Genomic DNA, 15,596 nt, shown 5'->3' on the forward strand with positions numbered 1-15,596 from the left:
AAAGCCTCACTTTTAAAAGCAGATTAACATGAAGTCATGTCAGATTTGGCCCAGTGGGTAAAAAAAACTTACCTTTTCATCAGAAACAAGATTATGGTTTTAAGTCTGACTGTAAAGGCTGAACCAGAATAACAAGCTGACACACTATCCAGAATTTCAGGTCACACATAAAACTGAATCCTTCACCAAGCAGCCATAAAATATTTGAAGAGCAGAAGAGTCATCCTAAGAATACTGGCTAATGTTTAGCCCTCAGACAGCATTTCTATCACATTATTTCTATAATCTTTTATACTGATATGAAATCATTTAATTGAATACTCAATACATCTATATAACCTCAATTGTAAACATAACTTATATCATTAATTTGTAAACAGAAAACACAAATACCATTGGTGGATTTTATAAAACATCATATAATGCTATTTGTCTCATTCATGCACTTCCTCGTATTGTGTACTTTCTCCAGTAATTTTCACCTTTCAGAGTTCTTTACCTATTAATTCATGCTACTTCCCAAAGAAAAGGCAAAAGTAACATTTTTGACATTGATGAAAAATTAAACCATGTTCATTGCAAATTTTGCTAAACTGTAAAATTCAGATTTTAGTTTCCTTTACTAATACAGTGGCATGCAAAAGTTAGGGCACCCTGGTCAAAATTTCTGTTACTGTGAATAGTTAAGTGAGTAGAAGATGAACTGATCTCCAAAAGGCATAAAGTTAAAGATGAAACATTCTTTTCAACATTTTAAGCAACATTAGTGTATTATTTTTGTTCTGTACAATTTTAGAGTGAAAAAAGGGGCACCATGCAAAAGTTTGGGCACCCCAAGAGATCTGAGCTCTCACATAACTTTTACCTAAGTCTCAGACCTTAATTAGCTTGTTAGGGCTATGGCTTGCTCACAGTCATCATTAGGAAAGGCCAGGTGATGCAAATTTCAAAGCTTTATAAATACCCTGACTCCTCAAAACTTGTCCCAACAATCAGCAGCCATGGGCTCCTCTAAGCAGCTTTCTAGCACTCTGAAATTAAAATAAATGATGCCCACAAAGCAGGAGAAGGCTATAAGAAGATAGCAAAGTGTTTTCAGGTAGCCGTTTCCTTAGTTCGTAATGCCATTAAGAAATAGCAGTTAACAGGAACGGTGGAGGTTAAGTTGAGGTCTGGAAGACCAAGAAAACTTTCCGAGAGAACTGCTCATAGGATTGCTAGAAAAGCAAAATCAAAAGCCCCATTTGACTGCAAAAGACCTTCAGGAAGATTTAGCAAACTCTGGAGTGGTGGTGCACTGTTCTACTGTGCAGCGACATCTGCACAAATATATTACCTTCATGGAAGAGTCATCAGAACAAAACCTTTCCTGCGTCCTCACCACAAAATTCAGCATCAGAAGTTTGCAAGGGAACATCTAAACAAGTGTGATGCATTTTGGAAACAAGGCCTGTGGACTGATGAAGTTAAAATAGAACTTTCTGACCTCAATGAGCAAAGATATGTTTGGAGAAAAAAGGGTGCAGAATTTCATAAGAACATCTCTCCAACTGTTAAGCACAGGGGTGGAACGATCATGCTTTGAGCTTGTGTTGTAGCCTGTGGCATAGGGAACATTTCACTGGTAGAGGAAAGAATGAATTCAATTAAATACTAGCAAATTCTGGAAGCAAACATCACATCGTCTGTAAAAAAGCTGAAGATGAAAATAGGATGGCTTCTACAACAGGATAATGATCCTTAACACACCTCAAAATCCACAATGGACTACCTCAAGAGGCGCAGGCTGAAGGTTTTGCCATGGTCCTCACAGTCCCCCAACCTAAACATCATTGAAGATCTGTGGATAGACCTCAAAAGAGCAGTGCATGCAAGTCGGCCCAAAGAATCTCACAGAACTAGAAGCCTTTTGCAAGGAAGAATGAGCGAAAATCCCCCAAACAAGAACTGAAAGTCTCTTAGCTGGCTACAGAAAACATTTACAAGCTGTGATACTTGCCAAAGGAGGTACTTGCCAACTGGGGATACCTCCGGCCCGCTACCAACTCCTCTCTCTCTGAACAGTACGGACAACCCATGGTCCCACCACCATTTCGTCAGCGCTAGTCTGAACTCGAACAACGACCTCCGGGCCACCAACAGCCACCCCACCCAACACACATGCAGTGATAACCAGCAATCGCACACCCACAAAGGCACACCAGCTCTTCGCCGCAGACATAATTTAAAGAGGGTGATCACACAGCTTCCGCAGAAATCAATCCCGGACGAGCACCCCACAATGTAAACCCCCCCCCCACCCCCCGGGTCGCCTCAGGCTCGCTCAGCTCGTTCTCGTCTAGGGGGAGCAGCCTTCGGCCCCGCCAAACTGGGTAATCAGCTGGTGTGGATGCTGTGTGATGTCCCCGCCTCACCCAAAAACAGACAGTACACCATATGTGATTAAATGAGTACAATTTATAAAAGGTTACTATAACTAAGTGATAAATAACGATACAGTATATATGAAGGAAAAAAAATAAAGAAAAGGCGCCACACTTATCAAAGTCCAAACCACTTCGTGCACAACCGTTGGAGCTCAATTACTGAAGTCTTCTGGCCACCATTCGATCCCCTCCGAACTCCTCAACTCACAGCTTAGGACCATCTGAAGTGGTCAACCAAGCACATCTAGCTTTATCTCCTCTCTTTGGGGTACCTCCTGGCCTTGGACCCCCGCTTGGGGTCCATTCCTCACCCAGTTTACAGCATCGCGTCCTCTCTCTCTCAACCCCTTGCACCGATCTCCCCAAAAGCCCGCCAACAATAGCTCACAGACTCAGAAAAAAAACATTAATCCCAATTGGTTTACAAAGGAATACAATTCTCGTTATCGGTAAATTTTAACCCAAGCAAGCTTCCAGCACTCTCTCGCAACAAAGAAGCATTCCTACTTTTAACAAAACAAAAAATCCATTTTCGATTACATACACAATAACAACGAAAAAGAAGAAATCCCCTTTACACTAAGTACTGACCATGCAGGGTGCCCAAACTTTTGCTTCCGGCCCTTTTCCTTGTTTGTTATTTTGAAACCATAAGCGATGGAAATAAAAAAAGTAATCTTGCTTAAAATATTAAAGAAATGTATCATCTTCAACTTTTATGCCTTTTGGAAATCAAGTCATCTTTAACTCGCTTAGCTATTCACAATAACAGAAATTTTGACCAGGGGTACCCAAACTTTTGCATGCCACTGTATATAGTATCTTCAACTTAAAATGTAGTATTGCAAACTGCATTAATAAATATAGAATATGTAAAGTGAAATTAAAGAGATTTTAAAACTTTATGAATAGCAAGTGCCAGTTTCCAATCACTGATCAAAACATGTATTGCAATCACACTCTAACTCAGACTGATGGTGACAGGAAATAAAGTAAATCCAAGGTCATTTTAACAAAGGATTTCCTTTTGTATATTTTTACTAATACATTTCTACTGTATCAAAGTAAAGAAAAAAGTGAATTTAAAAAAGTGAATGCTAAATTCAGGTAAGCAACTTTGTGAGCAAATGAGATCAATGCAGCACTCATCCATGTAATAAGTCCTTAAAATGCAAGGAACCCTGAAGCATTGTACCACCACACTGTACAACATTAATAATCTGCCTAAAAAAACTGGAATTTCTAGCTGGTTGCTCAGTAAAACTTGCTTACTTTAGGCAGTAATCCAATTACTTATAATATTCAAAATCTTAATTTTATTTACTGTTAAGGCAAACACTACTGTAATACAAGGCATTAATTTCAGATTTCCTTTTCATGTTCCCGAATGATTCTCATTAAACAAGTGCAAAATACATTAGAAGTAAACACAGATTTTTGTACAGTCTCGATTCAAGAAATTTCAATATTTAATGTTTGTGCTTTCGAAGCTAACCTCACTTGCAAATGCCTCCATTTGTTGCTTCTGCATATTGCCTACCCTTTCAAAAACCAAAGTCAACCTGTGATAATGCATATTAGATTGTATACAGATTGACACCAAAAAAGAAACATTTGCTGACAGTGAATAGTACTGCACTGGGATCAGTTGGACAACATAGTTACAGACAGCAAAACAAAACAATAAACAACTTGTGTTTGTGGGTAGAGAGGAGAGAAAGGACACTTCTTCATATGAGAAATATTTTTCTTCAGTTAAGAGGTCTGTTTACAAACCTGTGCATCATCATGCCTCACCTTGATTGCTAATTTTAACCAACTATGAAAAGAACTCATTGCATTTCAGCATTTTTGATATGATGAAATTGGGATCCGTAACAAAATATTGACAATGCAAAGTGTAAAGCAAGTAGAACCAACTGTAGTCATTGAAATAAGATGTCAAACTCAAATTGTAGAATTCATAAAATGATGCATAAAATGACATACAGGCATATTTCAGACCTACAAGCTAGGATGGCCTCTGTTCAGCTTCAGACCAACAAGTGTGTTGATTATCTACACACCCAAGTATTATTGACAAGCTGAACAGGGAATCAACCATCCTGAAGCACTAGACATTCCATGCATTCATTAATTTAACATCAGTGCTACTGATGGTTAAGGTCTCCAAATAGTTAATCTCAGGTCCCTATAAACCCAATTCGTAATTTCTATACTAATGGCATTTAATCTATCACATATCTGCCAGTGAGAGAGTGAAAGATTATGATCCAGAGCTAGATTAATTTCTAGTACATACCCAAATAATAAAAAGCTGTAGTCTTGACCTTGAGGCACACTAGCCCAATTCCCCAACTACTGTATTTTTGTGTAGAGGAAACAAGTGGCAAATAAGCTTTTGTGGTTGTCTAGAACGAACTCTAATAATTTGAATGCAGCGGAGAACATTTGGTAAAAATGTATAATACATGTCAAAAAAGCCTTAAATCTTGAATTCCTCTCCTCCAAAAAGAAAAGTATTGCATAAAAAGGACAACATATTAATTTCATACACTTTCCAAGAATACATCTGCTCTCAGTTCGACTGTGGTGAGAAAGAGAAGTTACCCATCTCTTTGTAGACTGTGAATTTGCTAAGAGGGTGTTGGGAAGGATGCACAGTTTGGGTCCCAGGTCATCCCCAGCAGCTATGTGACAGAGGACTCTGATGCAGGATGTTCTCAGGGTACACACTGATACAGACATCAAGCGCTGCTGGATAGTCATCAGCTTGGTGTCTTTACTGTCCATACATATTCAAGTAGATTCATCAGTGCAATGAATGTCACCTACATGGATTTCAGTAAACCTATTCACATGGGAGACTAAGAGGTTAATAGTCCAAAAGATTGCTGCCTGTGGCATAGAGGAAACTAGATTTGTAGTCTAAGCAAATTTTGGTCAGATCTTGGCTGAAGAGACCCATGCAGACTCCTTGTCAATCTCTACCTTTCCAAGTGAACTTAAATCCTATTCCTCAATCTCCTCCAACAACATGGTAGCGGGGACAGCATGGTAGTGTAGTGGTTAACATAGCGCTCTACCATACAAGCAAACCAGATTCATTCCTGATGCTGCCTGTAAAGAGTTTGTACATTCTCCCTGTGACCCCATGGGTTTCTACCGGGTGCTCCAGTTCCCTCCCACAGTCCAAAGACATAGGTTTTGATAGGTTAATTGGTCATTGTAAATTGTTCTGTGATGAGGCTAGGATTAAATAGGAGGATTGCTGGGTAGCCCTGCTCGAAGGGCCAAATCCACACTGACACTGTATGTCAATTTAAAAAAAACATTTCCATAACTGATTTAAGTCCATGGGCCTACAATTTCCAGGCTTATCGCTGCTGCCTTTTTAAACAAGTGACCAACATTACCTATCTTCCAGTTTTCAAATAGCTCACCCTGAGTGGCAAAGATGCAAAATCATCATAGCCACAACAATCTCCACTCTCACTTCCCTTAGCATCCTGAATCTCATTATTAGTTTCTCAACTTGAGTTGCTATTTCACTTTATAAAAGTGTGGCAGTGATAATTAAGAAAACTACAGAAATTATTGACTGCAGTTCACGAGGCTGTCCTGGGATAACATTTTCATGTTAATATTTATTTAATTAGTGAAGTATATCATGTTTTTGTTCACCCTCACCCCTAGTGAATAGAAAACAATCTTAGCCAGCTAAACCATATACACATAAAGAGTAAAGCGTGTTGGATGTTGTATCAATAGAGTAACCTTCATGAACAAGTCCACCAGATTTAGTATGATTTAAAAAGATGCTTCCTTCTCTAAACATTCTCTGCAATAATGTATTCCCTTCTTCTGAAAGCATTTCCCTCATGATTCCAAGGAAGATAAAACTCATCTAAATAGCTTTTATGCTTTGTTAAATAATGTACTGCAATTTAAGCTAATGAGAGGCAATACTGTATAATCAAACATGATTCTGTCCTCATCTGATGCAAATTGACGGCTTGCATCAAAAGATAATCAAATATTGCACCTCATCCCAAATGGCTAGTGTTAACTACAGCACCCTTAAATACCACAGTTGTGCTGTTGTTAGCACCAACACTATTACAGTTTGGGTGCCACAATTCCAAGTTCAATTCCAACATCGTTTGTAAGGAGTCTGTATGTCCTCCCTACGGAATGTGTGGGTTGTCCCCAGGTGCTCGGGTTTCCTCCCACAGTCCAAAGGCGTACTGGTTAGTGGGTTAACTGGCCATTGTAAATTGTCCCTTGATTAGGATAGGGTTAAATCAGGGGTAGCTAGGGAGTTTGGCTCAAAGGGCTGGAAAGGCCTATTTCGTGGGGTGAGGCGACAATGGTAATGGATGGATGTCCCGAGAAGAAATGCCACGTTCTTGTAATTAATTATTCCATGGATGGAATAATAGACATTTTTTTAAAAGAATGGGTGAGAAAAAGTCTGAGGAAAGAAAGAGAATAAAACAAAAGGTTTCTTTTCAAATATTTTAGTTTTCATTATACAAATGAAGGACTTTTTTTGGTCTTTCTGATCTCAACACCTGAGGTACTGTATGGGTATCCAAAAATCCAACAAGAGCTTCAGGTTCCTAGGAGTGAATATCACCAATACTTTGTCCTGGTCCAACCACATTGATGTCACAGCCAAGAAAGCTCATCAATACCTACACTTCCTCAGCAGGCTAAAGAAGTTTGACTTGTCCCCGTCATCCCAGTCTAATTTTTGTTCAATGTACCATAGAGGGCATTCTACCTAGATGTATAATGGCTTGGTATGGCAACAGCTCCGCACATAACCGTGAGAAACTAGAGAGTTATGGACACAGAAACAAATCTCCCCTCTATGGACCCTGTCTACACTTCCCACTGTCTCAGTAAAGCAGCCAGTACAATCAAAGACCTCACCCATCCTGGATATTCTCTCATCTCTTCTCTCCCATTGGGCAAAAGATACAAAAGCATGTATCACTAGGCTCAATGACAGCTTCTATCCTGCTGTTAACACAGTCTTGAATGGACTTCTGATATGACAAGATGGACTCTTAATCTCACAACCTACCCCACTATGATCATGCATTTTATCATTTAACAGCACAGCACTTTCTCTGAAGTTATTGCACCTTAGTTTGTATTGTTATTGTTACCTTGTTCTACTCAATGCACTGTATATGAACAGTATGCAAGGCAAGCTTTTCACTATACCCCAGTACATGCGACAATGATTCACCAGTTCCATTTCCCTTCAAGGCAAGCGCAGCATCATTGGGCAACATGATTTGAAGGGACTCTAAAGGTTGATCTTAAAAATATTTGATCCCTATTTCTTTTGTTAAATGTATATGCAATTTGCAGCTCAATATTTCATCACACAGAGCATTAAACAGCTTTTCAAGTTTTGCTCTGCTTCATAATCAAAATGCAATGGAGATTACGTAAAGCAGTATAGAAATATTAACTTACAGACACTTGCACTACGATTGTTAGAGAGTGGTTAGACATCAGTTTTGTTCCCAAGATCAGAATCTTAAAATATTTGGTCCCAAATTCCATTCTGTCCAGCTCTTCTTTTCCAGATCTCTCCATTTATACTTCAAAGAATATGCTAGCCAGCAACATCTAATAAAAGCCTACAGATACCCATAGCCACCTCAACTACAACTTACCTTCTAAAAGGATCCATTACATTCTTCTAGTTCCTCCATCAATATTGTATTTGTTCCAATAATTTTCCACACAGGTGCATCTGAGGAGTTTTCCTTCCTCCTGAACCATGGCTTCCCTCGATCCGTGGATAACAAAGACTTTGACTACATCTTGTGTATTTCTTGAGACTGTACTCTCATCCTCTCCCTGGTCAGAGAAAGAAAGTTCTTGCTTTCTACCCCACCATCTTTGCACTCAATGGATCAATAAGATTCCAGTAGCAGATTCATCATCCCCTCCTTCAGCATTTCAAAAAGGCATTGCCTTCAAGAATCTTTCATCCTTCCATATCCACCAACCACTCCAGTTATTATGGCACTTTTCCACACAAACGCAGGAGCTGCAACACTTGTCTTTGTAGGTCTTCCCTCCCAACCAGCCACAGACCCAGAAAGTTCTTCCAAGTGATACAGCAATTATGATGCTCTCCTTCCAACCTAATACACTGCATTAAGTGTATACAATGTAGTTTCCCCTCCAATGGTAAAATAATATGCAAATTAGTTATACACCACAGAAACAGGCCCAACTTGCTAGTAAAGATCACAGTGCCTATCTTCTCTAATTCCATTTTCCTGCATTTAGCCCATTTCGCACTATTCCTTTCCAATCAATGTGCCTGTTCAAATGACCTTTTAACCTGCCTCTACCATGTCTTTTGGCAACTTGTCACATTTGCCTCCTTTAAATATTTCCTCTCTTACCTTTTAGTTATGACCTCTGGTTTTGGACACCCCCACCATTGGAAAGAGACTATGACTACCCCTACAAGATCAGCTCTATGCCTCCTGTGCTCCATTACAGCAACCGCAGTCTATCCAATCTCTATCTCTCCATAGACGCTGATTGACCCAGTGAGCTCCTCCAGCATTTGTGTATTGCTCTATCCATTATGTTTTTTTTAAAGGAACCTTTCCATTCCAGTTAATAACTTGCTGAACTGCCTTTGCACTCTTTCAAGCACTATCACATCTTTTAATTGTGTTAACTAGTATTTCAAGTATGGTCTAATCCACGTTGTGTATAACTGTAACATGACATCCAAACTCTTATACTCAATAATCTAGCCTATGAAGGTTAGCAAACTAAACCCCTTTTGCCCAACATTTTAATTTCAATTCACATTCCTGTTTCAACATGTCAGTTCATGGCCTCCTCTTGTGCCATGATAAGACCATCTTCAGGGTGAAGGAGACTACCTGGGTTACCTCCAACCTGATGGCATGAACATTGATTTTTCCTTCTGGTAAAAAAATTCTCTCACCCTCCCCTCTTCTATTCCCCACTCTGGCTCTTACCTCTTCTCACCTGCTTATCACCTCCTCCTGGAGCCTCTCCTTCCCTTTCTCCTTTGGTCAAATCTCTTCTGCAATCACATTCCTTGCTCTCTAGCCCTTCACCTTTCCCACCCACCAGGCTTTACCTGTAACCTTCTCGCTATCCTTCTTCACCTCTCCCCATCTTTTTATTTTGGCAACTTCCCCTTCCTTTCCAGTCCTGAATAAGTGTTTTGGCCCAAAATATCAACTGTTTTTTCATTTCCATAGCAGCTGCCTGACCTGCTGAGTTCCTCCAGCTCGTGTGTATGCTGCTTTGGATTTCTGCAGAATTTCTTTTGTTTAAACTAAACTCCTTTCTCATTAATATGTTCCTGATCTTCTGCTGTTGTAGCCCATCCACTTTAAGGTTTGATGAGTTGTGCATAGATGCTCTTCTGCACACCACTTTCATAATGCATGATCATTTGAGTTACTGTCAGCTTGAACCAGTCTGGCCATTCTCCTCTGATCTCTCTCATTAAGAGAGCATTTTTGTCTACAGGAGTATTGCTCAATATTTTTATTTTTGGCACTATTCTCTGTAAATTCTAGGAACTATTGTGCATGGAAATCACAATAAATCAGTAGTTTCTGAGATACTCAAGCCACCCTGTCTGGCACCAACAATCATTCCATGGTAAAAGTCACTTAGTCACTCTGATGTTTGGTCTTAACAATAACTGAACCTCATGACTATATCTGCATGCTTTTAAGCACTGAGTTGCTGTCATGTAATTGGTTAATTAAATATTTGCATTAATGAGGTGTACATGTGTACCTAATAAAGTGGCCACTGAGTGTATGTTCCTCTGCATCCTTTCACAACTTGCTTTGCTACCTATATATTCACTAATTTTACCACAGACATTGTCATCCAAGTCTCAGGTATGGCAAACAACAAAATTCCAAGCATAAATCCATGCTGTACATCTTTGTTTACAGAAAAATAATCAGCTTGTCACCACCCAACTATGGAATCTTTGCCGAAACATCTTGAACCACATGTGTCCTAACTTTCTAGACCAGCCAACTGTGCAGGACCCAGTCAAAGCTCTTGCTAAGTCCATGAATCACCTTGCCTTCATCAATTTCCAAGTAATCCTAGAAAACTTGATCAGGTTTGTGAGGCACAATTTTACAAGGTCAAAACCATACTCACTCTCTCTAATCAATTTTCTGCTTATTCCTACTGACCTCCATGAGTATGGGAACAACATTCAGTACACTCCAGTCATCCAGTTTCTCACTCATGACCTCACCCATGGCTAAAGATGTAATAAAGATCTGCATCAGAGGCCCAGCAATCTTATCCCTTGTTTCCCATAACCCTAGGATTGATTTAATCAAGCCTTAGGAATTTGTCACCTTAATGTTAATGAATATCTCTAATGCTTCCTTTTTCTTGATACATAGATGTTCGAGACTATCAGCGTGCACAGAGTGACCCCTTTCTAGAGGCAACTTAGAATTCCATGTTGCCTGCCACTTCAGTTCTCCATTCACTCCCAACAGCCATTCACCTGGCTTTATGTACAATTATTATGAGGCCCAACATAAATTTGAAAACTGCACCTTATCTCTCTCTCTCTCTCACACACACACACACACACACACACACACAGTACAGGCCATTCGGCCCACAATGTTGTGCCAACCCTTAAACCCTGCCTCCCATATAACCCTCCACCTTAAATTCCTCCATACACCTGTCTAGTAGTCTCTTAAATTTCACTAGTTTATCTGCCTCCACCACTGACTCAGGCAGTGCATTCCACGCACCAACCACTCTCTGAGTGAAAAACCTTCCTCTAATATCCCCCTTGAACTTCCCTCTCCTTACCTTAAAATCATGTCCTCTTGTACTGAGTAGTGGTGCCCTGGGGAAGAGGTACTGGCTGTCCACTCTATCTATTCTTCTTAATATCTTGTATACCTCTATCATGTCTCCTCTCATCCTCCTTCTCTCCAGAGAGTAAAGCCCTAGCTCCCTTAATCTCTGATCATAATGATAGATAGATAGATAGATACTTTATTCATCCCCATGGGGAAATTCAACTTTTTTTCCAATGTCCCATACACTTGTTGTAGCAGAACTAATTACATACAATACTTAACTCAGTAAAAAAAATATGATATGCATCTAAATCACCATCTCAAAAAGCATTAATAATAGCTTTTAAAAAGTTCTTAAGTCCTGGCGGTAGAATTGTAAAGCCTAATGGCATTGGGGAGTATTGACCTCTTCATCCTGTCTGAAGAGCATTGCATCGATAGTAACCTATCGCTGAAACTGCTTCTCTGTCTCTGGATGGTGCTATGTAGAGGATGTTCAGAGTTATCCATAATTGACCGTAGCCTACTCAGCGCCCTTCGCTCAGCTACCGATGTTAAACTCTTGAGTACTCTCTAAACCAGGCAGCATCCTGGTAAATCTCCTCTGTACCCTTTCCAATGCTTCCGCATCCTTCCTATAGTGAGGTGACCAGAAATGGACACAGTACTCCAAGTGTGGCCTAACCAGAGTTTTACAGAGCTACATCATTACCCCACGACTCTTAAACTCTATTCCTCAACTTATGAAAACTAACACTCCATAAGCTTTCTTAACTACCCTATCTACCTGTGAGGCAACTTTCAAGGATCTGTGGACATGTACCCATAGATTCCTCTGCTCCTCCACACTCCCAAGTATCCTGCCATTTACTTTGTACTCTGCCTTGGAGTTTGTCCTTCCAAAGTGTACCACCTCACACTTCTCCGGGTTGAACTCCATCTGCCACTTCTCAGCCCACTTCTGCATCCCATCAGTGTCTCTCTGTAATCTTCGACAATCCTTAACACTATCCACACCACCAACAACCTTTGTGTCATCTGCAAACTTGCCAACCCACCCTTCTAACCCCACATCCAGATTGTTAATAAAAATCATGAAAAGTAGAGGTCCCAGAACCGATCTTTGTGGGATACCACTAGTCACAACCCTACAATCCAAATGTACTCTCTCCACCACAACCCTCTGCTTTCTGCAGGCAAGCCAATTCTGAATCCACCTAGCCAAACTTCCATGGATCCCATGCCTTCTGACTTTCTGAATAAGCCTACCATGTGGTACCTTGTCAAATCCCTTATTAAAATCCATGTAGATCACATCTACTGCACTACCCTCATCTATATGCCTGGTCACCTCCTCAAAGAACTCTATCAGGCTTGTTAGACACGATCTGCCTTTCACAAAACCATGCTGACTGTCCCTGATCAGACCATGATTCTCTAAATGCCCATAGATTCTATCTCTAGGAATCTTTTCCAAAAGCTTTCCCACCACAGATGTAAGACTCACTGGTCTACAATTACCCAGACTATCCCTAATACCTTTTTTGAACAAGGGAACAACATTCGCCTCCCTCCAATCCTCCGGTACCATTCCCGAGGACAATGAGGACATAAAGATCCTAGCCAGAGGCTCAGCAATCTCTTCCTTCGCCTTGTGGAGCAGCCTGGGGAATATTCCATCAGGCCCTGGGGACTTATCCGTCCTAATGTATTTTAACAACTTCAACACCTCTTCTCCTTTATTATCAACTTGCTCCAGAACATCAACCTCACTCATATTGTCCCCACTGTCATCAAGTTCCCTCTCATTGGTGAATACCGAAGAGAAGTATTCATTGAGGACCTCGCTCACTTCCACAGCCTCCAGGCACATCTTCCCACCTTTATCTCTAATTGGTCCTATCTTCACTCCTGTCAACCTTTTGTTCTTCACATAATTGAAGAATGCCTTGGGGTTTTCCTTTACCCTACTCGCCAAGGCCTTCTCATGCCCCCTTCTTGCTCTCCTCAGCTCTTTCTTAAGCTCCTTTCTTGCTACCCTATATTCCTCAATAGACTCATCTGATCCTTGCTTCCTAAACCTCACGTATACTGCCTTCTTCTATCTGACTTGATTCTCCACCTCACTTGTCACCCATGGTTCCTTCACCCTTCCATTCTTTATCTTCCTCACCAGGACAAATTTATCCCTAACATCCTGCAAGAGATCCTAAACATCAACCAGATGTCCATAGTACATTTCCCTGCAAACACATCATCCCAATTCACACCCAGAAGTTCTAGCCTCATAGCCTCATAATTTGCCCTTCCCCAATTAAAAATTTTCCTGTTCTCTCTGATTCTATCCTTTTCCATGATAATGTTAAAGGTCAGGGAGCGGTGGTCACTGTCCCTCAGATGTGCTTGCGTGTACACACACACACACACACACACACACACACACACACACACACACACACACACACACACACACACACACACACACACACACACACACACACACACACACACACACACACACACACACACACACACACACACACACACACACACACACACCTCCCCACCCCAGAACTGGCCATTAGTGTTTTAACTCATATCCAGCATGACATTAGCCCTGTTTTTCATTTTCAATAAACTATTGGCCAAATTACTTGATATATTCTATTGCTATACATTTTGCAATTTCTGTTCCTTTCTCTTAACTGCCCTCATTTTACAGATCTGGTTATTTTCTCTCTCCCTGCCCCTAATAACTCATGAACTGAATGACTTCCACAAATTATTCCACAGCAATCCAGGCTTTATTTTGTCAGAATTATTTCCTTTGTTCCATCATACCCCACCGCCACTTTCTCAGCAATTTAAAACTAACTGATTTTCCCGATTTTGACAATGGATTTTTGAAATATTATTCAGGTTATCTTTCCACAAATACTGCCTGACCTGCTGAGTATTTCTACTATTTTCTGTTTTAATTTCAGATTCCCAGCATCTGATGCTTTTCTTTCATTTTCATCATCTCAGTTTAATGGCTAAGCTAACATGCTTCATGAAAAAAGAGACATAATTTACCTGTACATTCTCTTCAGTGACTTCCACTTCAGCTGTATATATATAATCAATTAGTTTACTGAGTGTATGCCCATCTATGTCCTTTATCTCAACTTTCTTTGCTTTACTTTCAGTCATGTCACCTAAAAATAAAGACAAAATTACATTAATTGTAAAAGCTAAACTCTTGATCAGAGATAATAGACTTTAACCAAATTTGCTATGAAGTTCAATTAGATGGAAGCTTACGTAGAACCAGAAGTAAGACAATAATTTAATAAAGTCTTCCACACATAACTAAGTCCATCGGTAAGTCAATTACATCATCTATTTTACACAGTAAAACACAGAACATACAGCACAAAATAAATCATTTGTTCTCCAAGTCTGTGCAAACAAAATCTTTTCACTGTATCTCAGTGAATATTAATCCATTATGGATTACATGGAATTTCCTCCTGCCCTTCTTCATGTTCTTGTTCAGCATAATATTCTCTTCTTTCTCCCAATTACCAAGTTTCTCCTTAAATACATCGGGGGTGAAGAATCTCTGAAACTCTCTCCCTCCCTCGACTCCCAATCCCCACTAGACAGTAGTGCAGGATAGTGGAAGTATTTCCTCTATTTGAATAATCAAAGAATTAAAGGTTATGGAGAACTGGCACAGAAGAATAGTCATAAAGTCATCGAAGGCCAGCATTGATCAGCCATGATCATATTAAATGGCAAGGCAGGCTTGAGGGCCTGGAAGCCTACACCTGCTATACTGTATACCTGCAATATGTGTGTTATACTCATTGCCTCAACTACTCCCAACGCCAACATATTCAACACTTATGAATTCTTTATTTGACTTTCTGAGCTTGTGATGGGCTCTAATTCTGCTCTTCCTTACAAGTGGTAAAACATAAAACCTTCAAAGTTAAAAAATAAATTTATTATCAAACTGAATATATGTCACCACACACAACCCTAAGATTTATTTCTTGTGGGCATACTCAATAAATCCAATAACCAAAATAGAATCAATGAAAGTCAACAGCAATTGGGCTTTCAACCAGTGTGCAAAAGACAACAAACTGAGCAAATACAAAAAGAAAGAAATAATAATAATACATAAATAAGCAATAAATATTGAGAATTATGAGATGAACAGTCCTTGAAAGCAAGTCCATAGATTGTGGGAATATTTCAGTGATGGGGCAAGTGGAATTGAGAGAAGTTATGC

The 15,596-nt window shown here is 39.9% G+C and overlaps 1 protein-coding gene across 3 annotated transcripts in view; it reads right to left on the bottom strand.

Moving 5' to 3' along the window:
- The window catches only part of LOC140739311 (kelch-like protein 3), a 101,361-nt gene that overhangs the window by 69,253 nt on the left and 16,512 nt on the right, over window positions 1-15,596 (bottom strand). For all 3 annotated transcript variants that reach the window (XM_073067480.1, XM_073067478.1, XM_073067479.1), the window contains exon 4: window positions 14,390-14,511. In XM_073067480.1, coding sequence (XP_072923581.1) covers window positions 14,390-14,511 — 122 coding nt within the window. The remainder of the gene's footprint in view (window positions 1-14,389; window positions 14,512-15,596) is intronic.

The sequence above is a fragment of the Hemitrygon akajei genome, chromosome 15, assembly GCF_048418815.1.
Source record: "Hemitrygon akajei chromosome 15, sHemAka1.3, whole genome shotgun sequence".
Lineage (NCBI taxonomy): Eukaryota > Metazoa > Chordata > Chondrichthyes > Myliobatiformes > Dasyatidae > Hemitrygon > Hemitrygon akajei.